A 21085-nucleotide genomic window follows, 5' to 3' on the forward strand; every position below is an offset into this window, starting at 1 on the left:
CCATTCAGCATCCACATGTGCTTTGTTTCCCAAGTCAACTCCTTGACCTCAAATGGTTCTCCTCTCCTAACAGCTCTGGGCATACATGCATCTCGAAGAGGCCCCAGCTGTTCTTCCTCCTCACTCATAGCAGCCTCCAAAGGTGGCTGCCTTTCCGGTGGCTGGGAAATGTTGGACGGTCCAGACACTATCTCTGCATCCGACACAGAGCATCCATTAGAGTCTTCCCCAGATTTTGGGGAACTGGCCCAAGTTCCTCCCCAACCTCCTCATCGTCAGCTCCGCTGGCAGCTGGCAGGCCATAACGATAGTAAATCCTTTTTTCCTCCCAGAGATCAGGCTTCTAGAGAAGGAGGAAACCGAAATCTAGGGATGGCCAAACTCAATCTGGGCTCACCAACAATGATGGGAAAATGTTATTTGCAAGTGAAAAATAATTGGTTAGAAATAGATAGAGAGCCGAGGTGGCGCAGTGGTTAAATGCAGCACTGCAGGCTACTTCAGCTGACTGCAGTTCTGCAGTTTGGCTGTTCAAATCTCACCGGCTCAGGGTTGACTCAGCCTTCCATCCTTCCGAGGTGGGTGAAATGAGAACCCGGATTGTTGTTGGGGGCAATATGCTGACTCTGTAAACCGCTTAGAGAGGGCTGAAAGCCCTATGAAGCGGTATATAAATCTAACTGCTATTGCTTTTGCTTTAGATGGCAAGTAACCTGACTCCCAGGGTTGTTGGGAAAACAGGAGGAGGAAGATGTGTTGGATATGTTTGCTGCCTTGCATTAAAGGTAGGGTCCAATGCTGAAGGCTCCATCAGAACCTTCTCCAGGCCCTAGAACTGGCCCGAGTTCTTCCCCAACCTCCTCATCGTCCGTGTCTGCCGCCAACTCCACTGGCAGCTGGCAGGCCACAACAGAGAGGAACCACGAAAGCCATTCGATGGCTGAGTAGGTATTTCCTACAAAAAGTCTTTGAAACAAGCCATGGTTGCCATCAAAATGAGATGCTTGGGCTGCGATGCCGTTGCTTCAAAGATACAGCTCAGAAGACTCTTTCTCAGTCTTGGCAGCTTGACAATGTGTTGAATCTACACGTCTTCGAGTTGCCAAGGTTGAGAAACAGTACGTGAGACATTATATCTGATCAAGACATAAGCCATGTCATATTAATGTCGTGATGCGGGTGGCATTTGCCTCTCCATAGGCCAGCAAATGCAAGTGTAAGTGTAGAATTAGTGGGATATTGTGTTGCCATACAGGCTGCTATTGTGGCTTTTTGGTTGGCCATATTTATTCTGTTTTTGGTTGGATGTTATTGTGAGCTGCGTAGGGTGATTATATGTAAGAGAGGCAACCATATACAGATAGTCCTTGATTTATTTACAAGTTATTCCTTGGTCCCTAACTTACATTTGTTAGGGACCATTGAAAGTTACAATGGCACTAAAAAGGGATCTATCATAATCAGAGCATCCCCACAGCCACATTATCAAGATTCTGGTGCTAGGCAACCAACATGTAGTTATAATGGCTGCCAACGTCTCAGATCATGTGACTCCCATTTGCAACTTTCCCAGCTGGTTTCCAACAAAGAAAGTCAATAGGGGAAGTTAAATTTGCTTAAGGACCATGTGATTTGCTTAATAATGGCACTGATTTGCTTAACAACCATGGCAAAAGAGTTGTAAAGTTGAGCCTGATTTACTTAACAACCACCTTGCTTAACAATTGAATTTCTGTCCCTAATTGTGTCGTAAGTTGAGGATTGTCCGTACGTTTTTGAAACAAATGAAGAAATAGCCTTCATTTTGTTCCTGGTGTTGGTAAGGTGAGGGAGCCTGAAGATTTCTCTTTGTTTCATAATCATCTTCAGCAACAGATTTATGTCATTCTTTTTGTATTAAAAGTTTTAATGAGTTTTACAATTATATGCCTTTTCCCTTCCCTCCCTCCCCCTGATCCCACATCCCCCCTCCCCCCCCAATCTCCTAGAGCAAATACAGGGTATAGACATTTAGCAACCATACACTAAAATAAACTAATTAACTTTAGCATCATCTCTCGCTTGTACTTTAACTCCACTTTTGTAAAGCCAACCTTAGATAAGTTGTAACATTCCTTGTTAGTTCATTCATAAGTTATCTGAAATTTCTTAGTCCCATATTTATTTTGAATATAATCAATCCATCTTCTCTGTTCCAGCTTGTATTTCTCATCTGAATAGTCCTTGAGATCTGCTGATATTTTAGCCATCTCTGCTAAATTTGTTACTTTTAACGTCCATTCTTGAATGGTAGGCAATTCTTCCTTCTTCCAATACTGCGCCACCAACAATCTTGCTGCCGTTGTTAAATTTAGAATCTAATTAGTCTCTATAATTGTACAATATGTAATTATACCTAACAAGAATAACCGAGGAGTAAACTTTGTCCTCTTTTTAAGAATATTTTGGATAATCCACCATATTTTTATCCAAAATGCTTTGACATTTTTACAAGTCCACCATATATGATAATACGTAGCATCAACACAATCACATCTCCAGCATTTCGGTTGTAAGTTTGAATACATTCAAGCTAATTTTTTAGGATCTAAATGCCACCTATAAAACATCTTGTATGTATGTCATTCTTAAAGCAAATAGTTCAGCATCACATTCAAAGGTTGTTCTGGAGCAGCAAAAGGAGAACAAGGGGGATGAAAGTAGCCCTGTTTGGTTCTGAATTACTCCTCTCTGATTTACCATTCAGCAAATTAACAATTATGGGGATGGCACAACAAACAACAGCTTTGGAACTTTCCCAAAGATGAGAAACCATGAAAGGTCTCATCTAAAGTGACCAGATTTTAAAATTGGTAATGTGGGACACCATTGAGGGGGGCGGGGGAAGCAGGCCTTTTTCCATTTCAAGGAGCTGCCGCTTCTTCCACAGCCTCCTTCTCCCCCCCCCCCCACCTCTTGGAAAGCTTCGGGCGGCTCCTGGGCGGTGGGCGTCCGGGCGGGAAGAGCCGGAGCGATCGGGTTGATCGGGATTTTTTTTTTTTAAAAAACCTCCAGATTCCTTGAATGCCCGCGTGTGTGTGCAATGCAGCAGGCCTTTTTCCATTTCAAGGCGCTGCTGCTTCTTCCACGGCCTCCTTCTCCCCCCCCCACCTCTTGGAAGTCCAGCCAGCTGCCCGCCAAGCTCTCCGCGGAGACTCACCCAGAGTTTTCACTGCGATTTGCCTGGTGAGGGGAAGCGGCAGGTTGATGCAGACCAAATCCACATCCTGGTGCAGAAGGACCTCGTCTATCCAGCTGGTGTAGAAGGGGACGCTCATCTCCTTGGCCAGTTCTTCCGCCTCTTCCTGAGTGCGACCCCAGAGCGCCTTGACTGGGAAGCCCTCATCCTTTAGAAGCGGGATGATGGCCCGGGAGGTCAGGCTGGTGCCGAACACGCCCACCCCGGGCAGCATGGTTGTTGCTGCTGTGGCTGCTTCTGCCTGATTCCCTTCACCCTCACCTTTTTCCTCCCCTTTCTCCTCCTCCTCTTCGCTGTGATCTGGATGCCTGATGCACCTTCCTTTCCTCCACGTTCGGCCCTTTTGTGTGGAGCCTCAAGATTACGAGCAATGCAGGGTTGCTATGCTAAGGGCGCCCGATCTCAACTGGGAACTGTTGCTGTTGCTGCTGCCGCCGCTGCAGGAAACCAGCAGCACCCGATCCCTGCAGCAGTGGCTGGCTCTGCTCCCGGCCGCGGGTCCCTGCCGCGTCCAGCGCGTCTTCAACAGCAAGCGGGTTGCCCACCCAGCTCGCTATAGCTAGACCTGGAAAAATGAGTGAAAATGTTTGCAAGAGGAAGCCACGTGGTGGAGCCAAAAAGGGGGCGGGGCACCCTTTCTACAAAAATCAGGATTTTAAAAAAAAACCAGGACGCGGGACAAATTATTAAAAATTGTGACTGTCCCGCCGAAAGCGGGACGTCTGGTCACCTTAGTCTAATCTGAAGAAGAAAGATACAGCCATGAATTCTAAGAAAAGGGAGATTCAAGCAGTGGTTTACATCCATCAGGAAGATCTTAATGTAGAGTAGAATAGAATAGAATAGAATAGAATAGAATAGAATAGAATAGAATAGAATAGAATAGAATAGAATAGAATAGAATAGAATCAGAAATGAAACTGGAAGGGACCTTGGAGATCTTCTAGTCCAGCCCCCTGCTCAAGCAGAACCTATACTGTTGTGGCCCAGCAGGAGCCGTTGGAGCTGCCACCAGACTCCAACAGCGAGGGACCCTATGAGTTGGCCCTGGAGCCAAGGTGGCGCAGTGGTTAAATGCAGCACTGCAGGCTACTGCTAGATCAGCAGTTCAGCAGTTCAAATCCCACCGGCTCAGGGTTAACTCAGCCTTCCATCCTTCCGAGGTGGGTAAAATGAGGACCCAGATTGTTGGGGGCAATATGCTGACTCTCTGTAAACCGCTTAGAGAGGGCTGAAAGCCCTATGAAGCAGTATATAAGTCTACTGCTATTGCTATGTGGAGGACCCTGGACAGGGTTCCGATTTGGAGCAGGGCGCAGAGAGACTGATTGGCCACCAGGTGGTGCCTGAGCCTTGGACCAGTGTGGAGGAGACAAGGGAGAGTGATCCAGAAACCAGCAGTGAGTTGTTCCTGGATGCACACCATTGAAGAGCTACTCGGCTGAAGAACAAGTACGCAATTACAGGAGGTAATTGCGCTCAGCTGGTGGTCATTAGGCTCCTCTCCAGACTATAAAAGTTACTTGTGTACACAGCCCTCTTTGTAGAAGTCAACGCAGGATTGAATGTCGGAGGACAGTACTGTGAGCTTGGCAGGCTGGATTGCTGTCAAGCTTTATGTGTGTTTATTGCTGCCTGAGTTTGTCTGAGTTGCTGCCAAGGTCCTTATCTGTTTGTTCTGCTTGGCTTTCAGCCACCGAGGTTTTGGTGTTTTGCTAATTAAAGTACATTCCAGTTAAGCTTGTCTCGGCATTCGTTACTGGACAGAGGAGGGGATCAGAACACTATACTATTTCAGATAAGTGACTGTAGTTTCTTTTTTAAAAACCTCCAGTGATGGAGCACCCACAATTTCTGAAGGCAAAGCTGTTCCACTGGTGAATTGCCCTCACTGTTAGGAAGTTCCTCCTTAATTCCAGGTTCTCCTTCTCTCCTCAATTAGTTTCCACCCATTGTCTTGCCTTCTGAGGCTTTGGAGAATAATTTGACCCTGTCTTTGTCGCAACCACCCAAATACTGGAATACAGCTATCATGTCACCCCCTAATTCTTCTTTTCTTTAGCCTAGCCAGACTCAAATTTGAGACCAGCCGCTGGTTGGGTGACCTTTTTGAAAGCAGATTGGCTGATGAAGGTGAAAAAATAGCTAAGTTATTAGCTATTGTTATTCCAGGTGGAGAGAAATACCAGGGTGTCAGACTTGTTCAGTTTTGCTGGAGGCATCCCAACATTTTGTAATCTTTGCATTTATTTACAAAATGTTCAACCTCAGCACAACAGAGGCTGGTTTTAAATATAGGTAATCCTCATCTTACAACCATTTGTTTAGGGATCGTTCCAAGTTACAACAACCCTAAAAGAAATGCCTTACAACTGGTCCTTCCACTTGTGATTTCACAGCACCTTCTCCATGCCACAAGATGTATTTATGATGTTTGCAGATTTCCAGGGTCACGTGATGGCATTTGTGAGCATCCCAGCCAGTTTCCACAAGCAAAGTCAATGGGGGGAACGCCAGGTTCATCTAACGACCGCATGATTCACTTAACAACTGCAGTGATTCACTTAACAGCTGCGGCCAAAAAAGGTTGTAAAATCCAGTATGACTTACTGATCAATTTCTTTGCTTAGTAATAGAAATTCTGGTCCCAACTGTGGTTGTAAGTTGAGGATTACTTGTACTCCAACTTGCAATCAAAGTCCATTTTATCTTCTTTTTTTATAATTCATAAATATTTTGAATGCAGTGTTGTCAGGATATATCATTTACAAAAGAAAAACAAAGAGAGAACAAAACAAAACATTAACACATATAATGCTAACAATAGTAATAATATAACAGAATAGTTTTGGCTCAATTTCTCTTTATATTAGCTTATTCATAATTCTGTTAATTATATTGGCATGTTTATAATTATAAACCATCTTTATATTTAATTAATACATAGCAATAATCATTCTTGTAATTTCTACCTCTTATCTCTAACCACTCATAAAATCTAGTAATATTCTGTGCCTTCTTTGTCTTTTATTTTTAAAGTCAATCTATCCATCTCTGCACAATCTAATATTTTCCGAATTACATTCTCATCTGATGGGATGAGAGTGTTCTCATTTTTCCAATAGTGTGCAAATACAACCCTTCCTGCTGTCAGTTCATGCAAAACTAACTATATAGTCCCTTTATCTTAACCCTCCAGCATTATACCCAACAAAAATATTTCTGGTTTCAGATCTATATGTTGCTTAATAATCTTTTCCAACCAAGTATGTATTTTCTAGAGGGACAGGATGGCTCAATGGCTAAGACACTGAGCTTGTGGATCAGAAAGGTTGGCAGTTTGGTGGTTCAAATCCCTAGTGTCATGCAACCAGAGTGGGCTGCTCCCGTTTCGGCCCGGATCGGGCGAACTGGTAGTAGCGGCGGTGGGAGGCTCCGCCCCCCTGCCCGGATGCTTCTGCGCATGCACAGAAGTGTTGCACGCATGCAAGCGCACCTGAGCCAGTAGCAAAAAATTGGCAACCCATCACTGCACGTAACAGAGTGAGCTCCTGTTACTTGTCCCAGCTTCTGCCAACCTAGCAGTTCGAAAGCATCTAAAAAATGCAAGTATAAAAATAGGAACCACCTTTGGTAGGAAGGTAACAGCGTTGTCATTGTCATTTTTAATTGTCATTTTTAATGTGACGGAAATCTGACACCGGAACATAAACCCCTTAAGTATATTTACAGGCAAAGCAGTTACACATCCTCCTAGCAGGATTCTTTGCTCAACAAACACAGGTTTGCATTGCTAATCAAATAGAATTTGCTTTGCTTTTATTTATTTTTCAATCTGTTGGATGCTGGAAAGCAAGAAAAAAAAGGACCTAAGACCCCATCCGCAGAATAATTCTCTGAAAATCGAACAGAACAGCATAACGTGTGATGTGGAGGGAGAAACTGGCAAAAAAACCAAATAACCCACTCCTTGATTGAGTTAAAAATGGACTGGAGCTGTGGAGGAAACACCGAGAAGGTCAAATGACAGCTGTGTTCTGACCCAGGCTTCCTTAAAAGGCAAGAAACAGAGTTGGCCCTGGCAAAATCCCTTTTATTTACACGTCTGTGAATTCCTTTCATTCACGGTCAGCAAGGCTTAGCAAACAGTATTTCAGAAGAATATTTATCAACACGAACCTTATCTCGCTTGGATAGCTGCCAGATAACTAGTTTCCAAACACAGAGCAAGGCAAAACTTGGCACAGAGTCTCTTATAGTCACAAACAGAACTTTCCACTCTGGAAATGACTGAATGAACAAATTGTTTCTTGCAAAAGCCCATTCCCCATTCGCATACGGTAAATATGTGTTCATTTTTTGGTTACATTTCCAACATTTGCTAGACATGTTTTTAAATGTTTTAGCTAACCTAGCAGGTTATCTATAAAACATTTTGCCATCTATAAAACATTTTGTGTAAGTTTTCTATATAATAAGTTGCCATTGTTACATTTTGCCCACTACATCATTATGTCTTTTACTTATTCAATTCAATCCCTTGAATTGTGAGCCGCCCTGAGTCCCTTCAGGGAAAAGGGCAGCATACAAATAAAGTAAATTCAAATTCAAATTCAAAATTGTTCATCCTCTATTTTCCAATTTAGTAAGAAATTATATATTTTCTTAGTTAGTTTTTCATCAGAATTCAACAATATCTGATCGAAGGCCGTTTGTCCTTTATAAAAGCCGTACATTTTCATGTCTTTATCATATCTACATTGTATTTGCAATAGTTTTTTGTAGTCTAGTGTGTGTGTATCCAGTTCAGCCAAAATGTGTGTATGTTGGAAGGCAGGGGGCTTACTATGTGGAAGTTGCTTTTGGGTGGGGAACGGGGGACTTACTAAGTTAGATACTAACTTGGAATGCTGATGACTGCTCCATTCTAATGCCCCCTCTCTTATTCTTGCCAGTTGCACTCCCCACTGTGTAGAAATCAGTTTTCTTTAAGTGAGGTTGCAGCTTCCATCTCAACTGTTCCTAAAAGTGAGCCAAGGGAAGAAAGAGACAAGAGACACTGGAAGGATGAGCAAATTCTGCATTCCCTCCCTCCCTCCAAACATCCGTTGTTTTTAGTCTTGATGAAAAAGAACCTTTTTGGAATAAATTTATTGGCACCCATAGGCGCTCTGACATTGCAGAGCGCTCTTTGCTTGGTTGTTTAGAAATAAGTGGCTATGAAAGCAGTTTGTCTGTTTTCAGCCACTTTGTACAAGGTGTTGTGGCCCACCAGCAGCCAGCAGAGCTGGCAGCAAATTCGGACAGTTAGGAAGTTGGGGAGGAATATGGGCCAGTCATGGAGTCTGAGGAAGGCTCTGATGAGGGCTCTGTGTCGGAGGCAGAAAGGGGGCCAGAGCCGTATGCCAGTTATCAGCTGCCTTCAGAGTCAGACATCTGTGAGGCAGATGAACAGCTGGAGCCTGTTCCCAGTGTGCAAATGCACAAAGTTGCCTGACAAAGGGAACAGCTAAAGAACAGGGGTCAACTTGAGAGTAAGGCTACAGGTGGACGATGAATGGCTCCTCACAGCGGAAATAAAAGAGGAGCGAAAGGGGAGTGGAGTTGCAGAAGATAATTAGTTCACTTAATTGGTTTGTGACTCTCTGAGAATCCTTGCCAAGTTTTGCAGATATTGGCCTGTCAGCTCTCCAAGCCAGATAAGGTCTGTGACTGTAAATCCTCCCTTGAAAGACTTTGCTGGATGTGAATGAGCAGAATTCACAGCAAATTAATAAAAGGGGTTTTTGTCGGGACGAGGAGTTTGCTTCAGGCCCTTGGGAAGCCTCGGTCAGAACACAAGGAGAGGGAATATACAGACTAGAGAGCAGACAGGGTGTATTTTTCTCCGGAAAACAAGGGGAAATCAGAATGCCATCAAGTTCAGGTTCCTCCTTTACATGGAATATAATTAGCATAGGCAATAATTTCTCGTTAGTATGATAATGTCTGAGTTTGCATTTTTTCATCCTCCGACAGGCCTGGGGCTAAAGAGCTGTTGCCCCCGTCTCGAATGGTATGACTGTTGTGTGTTTTTAAATTATGTATTGTCATGTTTGTTTTTTTTATTTTTTGTCTGTACCACCCCCCCTTCCCAGATTGATTTGTCAGCCGCCCTGAGTCCCCTTCGGGGGAAAAGGGCGGCATATAAATATAATAAATGAAATGAAATGAAATAATGCTGCATCTATAATATAGAATCACTGAAGCTAGAGATCATCCGACCCTGACTTCATGTGAGAACCTTGTTCAGCTGAGCGGCAAGCTCCAAACGCTTTCTACAAAATCCAAAACAAACTTTCTCCAATCTAAGCATCTTTCTATGTGTGCATGTTCTTTTAATGAGAATATATTTGGAAAACAACTGGCTCAAAGTTTTATTGGCAAGATTTTTGAAGTGATTTCTCTTGCCTCTTTCTTCCGAGAGAAAAGGTCATGGTGACTCAGTGGCTAAGACGCTGAGCTTGTCCATTAGAAAGGTTGGCAGTTTGGCGGTTCGAATCCCTAGCGCTGCGTAATGGAGTGAGCTCCCATTAATTGTCCCAGCTTCTGCCAACCTAGCAGTTCGAAAGCATGTAAAAAATGCAAGTAGAAAAAGAGGCACCACCTTTGGTGGGAAGGTAACAGCGTTTTATGCGCCTTCGGCATTTAGTCATGCCAGCCACATGAACATGGAGACGTCTTCGGTTAGCGCTGGCTCATCAGCTTTGTAAGCAAGATGAGCACACACACCCCTAGAGTCAGGAATGACTAGCACATATGCGTGAAAGGGAACCTTTTCCTTCCGAGGGGTTGAGAGAGAGAGAGTAGCCCATCACCCAACAGATTAGGTCTCAGGCAGGACTAGAATTCATAGTCTCCAAGCATGTGATACGTTAACCACAATAGGTAGTTCTTGACTTATGGCCATTCATTTAAAGACTAACAAAAGTTATACCACCACTGAAAAAAGCCATTTATGTTTGGTCCTCGTATTTACAACAGTCTCTGCATTTCTGTGGTCTTATGATCAAAATTTGAGCAACTGATTTTATTTAGTGCAATAAGTCACCCCATCTAAGGAAAATAATATGATAATTAGCCAGAACTATTCCAGTGATACATCTTGCAGCTTGTATCTTCCCTAACTATTGGTGATATTGGCTGGTGGTGAGGGATGCAGACCAAAACAACTGGAGAACTGGCAGTTCATTCTTGCTTCATTTCATATTTTTCACTTCCATTCTCATCAGAGTGAAAGATTTAAAACTAAACATTGCACAGGTGGATTCTGACCTTTCACATATATTTCTTTTCCTGAAGTAAGCATATAATTTCCTCAATGACAGACATGCCAGTTCTTTGTAATTGAATGAAAACTGCATTCACTGCATTCAGCTTAACCAAATCATTTCTAAACACACTGCCTTCATTCACACTTGGCTAAGTTTAACCTTAAAGTATGATGGGTTCAAGGGTTCAATTCAGTGGCTTGTATATTGTATGAATGCGGGGCATTTATTTATAACCAAATGTTCCATGACAAGGTACTCAACGTGAATTCACTTAGGGCCACCAGTGGTGGCTGCAAAGATCCAGCAGATAAAAGGTAAACAGCAGTCATGAGAAAATATTTGTTGGGCAGTTAAAGTTGGGAGGGAGGGAAAGAGATGGAAGAAGATAAAAAGTTTTTTTGGTTATAATTCCCTGATAATATGCCTAATAGGAATAGCTCCGGTTTTAACACAATTTGCTGTTTTACCATTCCCTCTAACCATTTTTAAATCCTTATCCAATATTTTTTTGCTGAGGGACAGGTCCACCACATGTGATAATATGTTCCGTGTATCTATTTGCATTTCCAGCATTCCGGTGATCTGTTTGAAAGCATTTTTGCTATAACAAAAAAAAAAATCCCAATATTTCATGTTACACATAATAATGGCGGCCAGAATAGTATATGCTCAAAACTGGAGAGAGAAAAAAGGAAGAAAAAGAGAAAAAAGGAAGGAAGGAAAAAAGAAAGAAAGAAAGAAGGAGAGAGAAGGAAGAAAAAGAAAAAAAGAAGGAATAAAAAGAGAAAAAAGGAAGTAAGAAGATGGAAGGAAGAAAGAAAAAGAGGAAGGAAGGAGAAAAAGAAGAAAAAGAGAAAAAGGAAGAAAGGAGATGGAGAGGGATGGAAGAAAGAAAAAGGAAGAAGAGAAAAAAGAAGGAAGGAAGGGGAGAGAAGGAAAGAAGAAAGAAAAAGAGAAGGAAGGAGATGGAAGAAGAGAAAGAGAAGAAAAAGAAAAAAGGAAGGAAGGAGAGAGAAGGAAGGAAAGAAGAAAGAAAAAGAGAAGGAGATGGAAGAAGAGAAAGAGAAGAGAAAGAGAAAAAAGGAAGGAAGGAAGGAGAGTAAAGGAAGAAAAAAGAAAGAAAAAGAGAAGGAAGGAGATGGAAGAAGAGAAAGAAAAGAAAAAGAAAAAAGGAAGGAAGGAGAGAGAAGGAAGGAAAGAAGAAAGAAAAAGAGAAGGAGATGGAAGAAGAGAAAGAGAAGAGAAAGAGAAAAAAGGAAGGAAGGAAGGAGAGCAAAGGAAGGAAGGAAGAAAGAGAAGGAAGGAGATGGAAGAAGAGAAAGAGAAGAGAAAGAGAAAAAAGGAAGGAAGGAAGGAGAGTAAAGGAAGAAAAAAGAAAGAAAAAGAGAAGGAAGGAGATGGAAGAAGAGAAAAAGAAGAAAGAAAAAGAGAAAAAAGGAAGGAAGGCAGGAGAGGAAAAGAGAGAAAAGGAAGGCAGAAAGCAAGCAAGAAAGGGAAGTTTACTATCACATGGGGGGAGGATGAGAATCAAACGTCAACAAAAACAGCAGCAACCCAGCGGTGCTTCCTTTCTCAACTTTCCCGGAACTCTCGTGAATGCCGAAGGAGCGCCACTTGGCAGGCAGGAGCTGGAAGCCGGGACGGCCCCGGGGGGGGGGGGGGGGGAGGCAGAGCAGGCAGCTCCCGCCACGGAGCCGAGCCTCGGCCGGGACTCGCCTCTTCTCCCCCCCCCCCCCCCCCGCTGCCTGCCTTCCTCTTTGCGCAATCGGGACGCCACCGTTCGCCCTGCGGCTTCGCCCCGGGAGGGAAGGCGGCGGAAAGACACACAGCCGCCGCCACCGCCGTTCCAGCTGGAGCCTTTCCCCGGATTGCGCCAGCAGCTCGTGGGCGTTTTCCCGCTCGCCTCGCCTCCCGCCCTTTCGGCCCGAGGAGCGCCCAGGAAGGAGAAAAGCCCCGAGAGGCTTCCGACAGCAACAGGCTGCCTGCAAGTCGCTTCCTCGGCCCTGGGCGAGCAGTCGGGCACTTGACTCTCAACGCCCCCGCCCGGGCGGGGCTCGCCACAGGCACGTGGGTCGCACCGCGCAGCCTGGAAGTTTGTCAATAGCCTCTTTTGAGAGAGAGAGAGGAAGGCGAAAGTTCCAGGAGGGGAGAAAGTGGTCGGCGGCTGGTGGTGGCTTTGATCTGATGCCAATTGGGGCGATGGGTCCCTCGGACGACTGAAGGCGCGCGCTTGGACCCCGGGCCCGCCAGGCGTCCCCGCGGGATGGAGGCGACGGACTCCAAGCTGGGCAGCGCCGGCAGCCTCTGGCAGGACACGCTGGCCATGGCCCTGACCCCCAGCAAGCCGCTCTCCCCGGCGGGTAGCCAGGGCTGCCGAGAGGGCGGCGGCGGCGGCAGGACCCGAGCCCTGCGCGTGGTTTACGTCTCCACCGAGGATTTGGAAAAACCGCTGCCCTTTTTGTGCCTGCAGGAAGCCTGCAGGGAGTTCCCGGGCACGGAGCTCGCCACGGTGCCTTTCGGCACTCTGATGCTGGGAGTCACGGACAGTCTGGACCGTTTCTATAACGCGGGTGAGTCCCCTGCGCCGCGCTACCCCGGCTATAGAGACTGGGCATGGCTAGTCTAGTGAAGAGAAGGACCAGGGGAGACATGATAGCAGGGTTCCAATATTTGAGGGGCTGCCACAGAGAGGAGGGGGGTGAAGCTATTTCCCAAAGCCCCCAAAGCCAGACCAGGAGTAAGGGATGGAAACTGACCAAGGAGAGATTCAACCTAGAAATAAGAAGTAACTTTCTGACAGTGAGAGCAATCAACCAATTGCCTTCAGAAGTTGTGGGAGCTTCATCACTTGAGGCTTTCAAGAAAAGATTAGACTGCCATTTGTCAGAAATGATGTAGGGTCTCCTGCTTGAGTGGTGGGTTGGACTAGATGACCTACAAGGCCCCTTCCAACTCTGTTAATCTGTGTAAGGGCTGGATTCTGTGCTAAATGCTGCTTAGCAGGACTTTGGTTTTTAACCTTAACTGGATTCCCATGCAACTCCGTAAACCATAAGCCGGGTTTTCCTCATCCTACGTGTTGGACTTCGACTCCCAATTTGGAGATGGCAGGTTCACAATTGTAATGGCTGGACTCCCACAAGTGGAGATTTGAAGTTTTGACACATCTAATGTATTTATTTCAGCAAGAACTGGTTGGGTGGGTGGGAGGGCAGAAGGATGGAGGAAGGCAGGTTAAAAACTGGGTTGTTGTTGTTAGTTGCAAAGTCGTGTGTGACCCATCGCAACCCCATGGACAACGTTCCTCCAGGCCATCCTGTCCTCTACCATCCTTTGGAGTCCATTTAAGCTCACGCCAACTGTTTCAGTGACTTCATCCAGCCACCTCATTCTCTGTCGTCCCCTTTCTTTTGCCCTCAATCTTTCCCAGCATGAGGCTCTTCTCCAGTGAGTCCTTCCTTCTCATTAGGTGACCAAAGTATTTGAGTTTCCCCTTCAGGATCTGGCCTTCTAAAGAGCAGTCAGGGTTGATCTTCTCTAGGACTGACCAGTTGGATTGCTTTGCAGTCCAAGGGACTCGCAGGAGTCTTCTCCAGCACCAAAGTTCAAAGGCCTCCATTCTTTGGCGCTCAGCCTTTCTTATAGTCCAACTTTCACAGCTATGTATTGCAACTGGGAAAACCTGGGTTACCATAAGCCATAATGTGGCGGTCTTAGTTCTGAGTGTTTTGTGTGAATCCAGAAAGTTGTGCAAGCCTAAGGGTTGCATTTAACACCTGGTTAAATACACAGGCTTAATATCTTGTGTGGATCCAGCCAGAATGTTTCCTACAATTTCCTGAACTTGTTGCAAGTTTGAATCTATTCTTTGAGGTGTCCATCAAACCATGCCTTTCTTTCCAAATATAGGAATCAAATTATACCTTAGTAAAGGTGGGAAATCAATTCTACCTATTGCTCTGTGAGAGGCCAGTTCCTATCTCTGTCAGTCCAACCTACCTCGCAGGTTTGTTGTGGTGGCGAGGAAACTAGGAGGAAGCGGTATCAAATATGTGTTGCTGCCTTGAGTTATTTATATAAAAATAATAAAGGCAGGAAATAAATAAATAAATGCATTCCTATATAGACTGTGAGTTTTTTGCAGAAACTTTGCAGCTTCAGCAGTCTGTGGAAAATTCAATTATATAGACCAGAAAATGGGAAGGGTTTTGTTTTTTTTTTGCTTGAAAAAGCTTTCACGAATTTCAGTTTCTTAGAAACTCTTCCAACTTATATCAGAATTGCTGCAGTTTTAAAAATTATTATTAAATTACTCTGAGCTAATGGGAAATAAATATACCAGTCCTTGAGCACATCAAGAATTCAATTTAATTAAATTTCACTTATTTGTTTCCAAGATGTAATACTGCCCCTCTTGTCAAAGCACTTCTGGAATTTAAAGCACAGAATTTAAAATGAAATTGACAGCCGAAATAACTATAAGTGCAACATGTGATCACAAGGAAATAAAAAATAAACAAGTCAAGTCATATTTTTTGGGGGGGGGGTTCTATTGCGGGATATGTTATTCCGGAGCTTTGTTAATGAAATCTAAAGTAATTATTTAGTAATTTAATAAAATAGAGTTGAGTATTATGTAGAAAAGAAGCCGCTTGAATGCTTTTAGTGCATCTAATCCTGTAGGTTTCTGAGTTCAGAGGCAAAGAGCTATTTCTCAATGTCTATTACTTTATCGTTTTAATCGGAGCTGGCGGGAACTTAAATCTTGGAACTGTAAACATGCAAAGCACATACTTTTTCACTGAGCTAGTGCCTCTCTGAATCCTTCTCTTTTTAGCAGATGCAGAAAAATAAGGAGCACGGTTAGAGAGGGCAGTTTTTCTAAAGCCAGCTTGAAACATTTGCTATCTCTCTTTCCCATATAAGGCTCCAATCTGCTCTGAAAGATCCTAAAAGCTATTTTGCTAGCAGATAAAATTAAGGATATTGTGCCGTATTTGCACGATAAATCTTCTTTTTTGGAGGGAGGGAGGAACCGGTATATAGACTGACCTCATCTAAACTGCTGATCATTGTGTCACTCTCCAGATTTGTTGGCCTTCTTTGTTTAGACAAGAGGTTCTCCTGCTTCATTTCTGTTTCCTAATCTGGTGTTTTTCAAGCTTGCCAATTTTAAGACTTCAACTCCCAGAATTCCCCAGCCAGTATGCTTTGAAGTCCACACATTTTAAAGTTGCCAAGGTTGAGAATAGCAATAGCACTTAGACTTATAAACCATTTCACAGTGCTTTACAGTCCTCTCTAAGCGGTTTACAGAGTCAGCCTCTTGCCCCCAACCATCTGGGTCCTCATTTATCCCATCTCAGAAAGATGGAAGGCTGAGTCAACCTTGAGAACCACTGATCTATGTGGTATAGCCATGATGGCGAACCTATGGCACGCATGCCACAGGTGGCATGCAGAGCCCTCTTTGTGGGCATGATCCACTCTGCAAGCGTGCATGCTTCCTGCCGCCCAGCTGGTTTTCAGGTCTCTGCTGTGCATGCGCAGGGGCGGGGCGCATGCAGGAGATGCATGCTATGTGTGAAGGGGCGGGGGTCATATGTGCATGCACAGGGGAAAGGGGGAGCGGGGGGGTCACGTGTGCATGTGCGGGGAGTTGGGCACATGTGGGGGTATCACGCATGGATGCGCAGGGTGCACGCATTGCATTATGGGTGTGCGCACACACTTTCAGCACACGACAACAAAAAGGTTAGCCATTACTGTGGTATAGTGTAGAAGTGATTTACCATTGCTTTCTCCCACAAAGTATTAAATTATACCTTAATTATACCTTTCTACTGTAACTAACGTGATCATTCACCTCCATCAGATTCCTGAGTAGGCATCTACTCTACCTGGGTGGCTAAGATAACCTTCCCCCTTGGGTCTCTCTGCTGTCGGTATATACTTTTGTTGTGTGTTTGTGGCTTTGAGTCACACTTTGTTTTGTTTTTTGGACTCGTGGCATCTGCCTGAACAAGTCCCTGCGGTATTCTTGGCAAGATTTCGCAAGTAGTTTGCCCTTGTCTATTATTATTTTTTTAAGTCTATGAAAGAGTGACTGGCCCAGTTCTTTGTGGAGATTCTCAGTCATCCAAGTTGTAGTTGTCTCAAAGGTGCTTCCCCCCCCTCAAAAGGCAACTGGACTGTTTTTTCCCTCAAGGAAGGAGGAGGAGGAGGAGGAGGAGGAGGAGGAGGAGGAGGAGGAGGAGGAGGAGGAGGAGGAGGAGGAGGAGGAGGAGGAGGAGGAGGAGGAGGAGGGAGGAGAAGATAAAGGAGAAGGAAAAAGGAAGAAGGAAAGGGAGGAGGAGGAGGAGGAGGAGGAGGAGGAGGAGAAGAAGAAGAAGAAGAAGAAGAAACAGAAACAGAAACAGAAACAGAAACAGAAACAGAAACAGAAACAACAATATTTTGCTTCTCATCCAAGAAGCTTCATCCGTTCTGATGGTGTTGATGGTAGGGGAGAATGGAAGGATAAGTAATGACGGTTATGATGGATGGGGGTGGGTGGGAGTGGAAGGGTAGGTTCTGCAAAGACATATAATCTTTCCATCATCCCCACCATTCTATCAGTATCGATCCTTCCATTCCTCCCACCCAGTGGTGGGATTCAGCCAGTTGGCACCACTTTGAGAGAATCAGTTGTGAACTTTCTGAGCAGTTTGGTCAACTGGTTGTTGGAAGAAATCATCAGGGCAGAGAACCGGTTGTTAAATTATTTGAATCCCACCACTGCTCCCACCCCCATCAGAACCGATGAAGCTTCTTGGGTGAGAAGCGAAACATTTTCTACTTCTTCCTCCTCAAGGAAAAAAACAGTCCAGCCTTTTGAAGGAAAAAAAAAGCACATTTGAAATGATTGGCCTAAGGTGAGCCAGCTGACTTCATAACCAAGGCAGGACTAGAACTCATAGTCCCCTAGTTTCTAGGCTGAAGCCTTAACCAACTCTTCTTGTACGCTTCCAAAAGTCTTTTGCTCATCCCTCATAAAAACACCTCATCACTGCCGTGATGAAACAACTGTGCAGGCCTTGAGGGAACAACACAGATTTACTCATGGTTTATTCAGCACACCCAATTTTCTGGATCTTCACCCAACATACTGAAACACAAACTGATCAAAATAAGCTAGGTTTGAACAATATGCCAGGTTAACAAATTTGCGTAGCCAACTTGTGGTTGACTGCTTGAAGAGTCAGTCACTTACTGTATTTTTCAGACTATAAGACACACCTAAATTTACAGGAGAAAAACAAGTTTTTGGCCTCTGTGAATCGCGTTTTCGCCCTTCCAGGCCCCCAGAAGCACTCCGCAGGCCAACAACGGATGTGTTTTTGGTGAAAACTGGCCCGTTTTGGGTGAAAACTGGATATGCGGAACACTGCAGAGTGCTTCTGGTGGCCGTGGAGGGCAAAAATGTGATGACATGGAGTTCGGGAGGCCAAAAACGCCTGTATTCAGTCTATAAGATGCACCTAAATTTTCACCCACTTTTAGGGGAGGGAAAGATGCGTCTTATACTCCAAAAATTATGGTAAGTTCACACACTGTTGTTCATTTAAACATAATTTTGGGCTTAGCCACATTTTTTCACTTGTTCTAAGCCAGGGGTGTCAAACTCGATTTCATTGAGGGCCGCATCAGGGTTGTGTTTGATCTCGGGGGTGGAGGCATGGCGTGGCTGACTGGGTGGGCGTGGTCATCTCAATGTCACTCATGTCGGCAGTACCTGTGGTGGCCCGGGCAGGGCTGGGGGATTCTCCTGCAGCCCTCTGCCAGTGAAAACAGAACTCCAGAGGGCCGTGTACAGCCCTCCTGACATCCATTTTCTCTGGCACAGGCACTGCAGGCCAGTCCTTCACTGTTTCCACAGTGGCCCCATGGGCCAGATCCGGCCCCCGGGCCTTGAGTTTGACACCCACCCACCCCGTTCTAAGCCATGTATGGCAAACTACAATGTCCAGTTTATACATACTAATCCATGCAATATACAAGAAAACCTTGATGTGGCTTAATGAAGTGTATCAGCGTAGATAACATGATGCTAATTCAAGAATTCCAAACTGATTTGCATATAATTCTAGTCCACCATAGGTGATCTTATCAAGCCAGAACCTATCTACATTATGAATTAACATTATATGCAAAGTAGGCAAGGAAGACAAGTTCCTTCCAGACCTGGAAGGATCTCCTGGTAGATTGCCATTCAACGAAAAAGTTGCTGGAGGTGTTAAGTATGCAAAGAACTCCTGGCTTCCATCATCAGACAGATTCTTGGGTTTGCATTTTCTGTTTCAGCTGCATAATGCATTGGGTTTGATTCCAGAAAGATGCCTTGCAGCATCTGTCTGCGCATCCTCAAAGCTGCTGTGTCTTTTTTTCTTGGATTGCAGAGTCAGTGATGACAATCGTACAGTCCTGAGAAAAGATGCGACTACTTTAAAGAGTGGTGGTTATGCATTTACCGTATTTTTTGGAGTATAAGAAGCACCAGAGTATAAGACGCACCAAGATTTTGAAGAGGCAAATTTTTAAAAAAAAGTTTTTGCACTCGGCAGAACTCCCCCAAATGGCCCATTTTTTCACAAAAACGGGCCCGTGTTTTTTTTTCAAAAACAGGGCACGCATAGCCTTTAGGAGGCTTATATAGAGTTCTCCTGGAGGCTGGGGAGGGGCAAAAGAAGCAAAGAAATGCCCCATTTTTCACACATTTTTGCCCGCCCCCAGTAGCACTCTGGAAGCCTCCTAAAGGCTATGCAGGGCCATTTTTGCAAAGGGGGCGGGGTTTTAGGAGTCAAAAACACTGTATTCCAATGCTTCTCAACCTTGGCCCACCTGAAGATGCGTGGACTTCAACTCCCAGAATTCCCCAGCTAGCTCTGCTAGCTGGGGGATTCTGGGAGTTGAAGTCCACGCATCTTCAGGTGACCAAGGTTGAGAAACACTGCTGTATTCAGTGTATAAGACACACCCAGATTTTCACCCTCTTTTTTGAGGGAAAAAGGTGCATCTTATACTCTGAAAAATATGGTACTTGTGCATGCTCTGAGCATGCTCTGAGGTACTTTTTAAGATCCCGCCCCCTTACCACTGGTGGTCTGAATTCCGGCAGAATGGAAAAAGTAGTCTTGAGTTGATATTCTATCTGCGAGGAAGGTTTGAAAGGAAAAAAAATGTTGTCTGGATCAGCCTCCTCATTCGGCTGTGTGCAGAACGGATCTTCCCAAGAAAGGAAGAGAAGTGCAGTGTAGAAAAAGGGAAATCTATGCAAATGAATGAAATTAGTGGTGGGTTAGGACAGAAGCAATGTGTAATTACTAGGGGAGCCACAAAGGATGTGAGAGCGAACATCCTCTTAATCAGCTCCTGCCTGACAGGCTGAGCAAGTTAAAACTTGGACAGCCGCTTGTCAAACTGTCACACCACAAATCCGATGTGTCCAAGAGACTCAACATCAGCACTTGGCACCCAGCTTCGCACACACCTTCCGTGGACTCCTCCTTTAATTAAAGTTTGCCTCCCGGGTGCAACCACCATGATTATTCCGCTGGATTTCTTGGCCGTGTTCATCTCCTGAAGCATGCCTGATTGTAGCCTTGCTGTAAGCGTAGCAGGAAATGTATGTGGCAGATGAGTGAATGGATTTGGAGCACTGCTAATGCATTATTAACGCTCAGATGGCCTGCGAGAAAAGAGGAAGCTCTCCAGAGCATCCTTTGCCTGGAGCCCCTTCCAGACTAGAGGTAACCCTGAACGGAATGGACAACTCGTTACAGCCAAATTGCCATGGCCAACTCGCCACGGGGCAGCTCACGGCAGGACAATTCAACAATTCAATTTAATTATTTATAATAATTAAAAATTATTTTATTTTTTGATGTCCACGTTTCATTTTGTCCCTCCTTTGGCCTCCCTTTTTTCATGAGCGTATTCTACTATTTCTTCGATATTATCTCTTGTCCAGCAATGAGTTGTCCTGGGGCGAGTTGGCCGCAGTGAGTTGTCCTGGGTATACCACTGAATATAAGTGGTCCTCAACTTGAATGTTGAATGTTTATTTTATTTATATGCCGCCCTTTTCCCCCTGAAGGGGACTCAGGGCGGCTCACAACTCAAGCCAGGGAAGCGGGATACAACTTAGAGGGACGCGGTGACTCAGTGGCTAAGATGCTGAGCTTGTCAGCAGTTCGGTGGTTCAAATCCCTAGCGCCGCATAATGGAGTCAGCTCCCGTTACTTGTCCCAGCTTCTGCCAACCTAGCAGTTTGAAAACATGTAAAAATGCAAGTAGAACAATAGGAACCACCTTTGGTGGGAAGGTAACAGTGTTCTATGCGCCTTCGACATTTAGTCATGCCGGCCACCTGACCACAGAGACTTCTTCGGAGATCGCTGGTTCTTCAGCTTTGAAACGGAGATGAGCACTGCCCCCTAGAGTCAGGAATGACTAGCAAATACAGGAAGTCCTCAACTAATGACCACAACAAAGC

The 21085-nt window shown here is 44.8% G+C and overlaps 1 protein-coding gene across 1 annotated transcript in view; it reads left to right on the forward strand.

The window, feature by feature from the left end:
* The first annotated feature begins 12217 nt into the window (after positions 1-12217).
* Positions 12218-21085, forward strand: part of MAP3K6 (mitogen-activated protein kinase kinase kinase 6) — a 70594-nt gene continuing 61726 nt past the window's right edge. Inside the window, exon 1 of the mRNA XM_087727380.1 lies at positions 12218-13121. Coding sequence (XP_087583506.1) covers positions 12815-13121 — 307 coding nt within the window. The 5' untranslated portion in view covers positions 12218-12814. The remainder of the gene's footprint in view (positions 13122-21085) is intronic.

This window comes from Thamnophis sirtalis, unplaced genomic scaffold (genome assembly GCF_051295495.1).
Source record: "Thamnophis sirtalis isolate CommonGarterSnake01/CBP01778 unplaced genomic scaffold, rThaSir2_p1.2 scaffold_13, whole genome shotgun sequence".
In the NCBI taxonomy this organism is placed as follows: domain Eukaryota; kingdom Metazoa; phylum Chordata; class Lepidosauria; order Squamata; family Natricidae; genus Thamnophis; species Thamnophis sirtalis.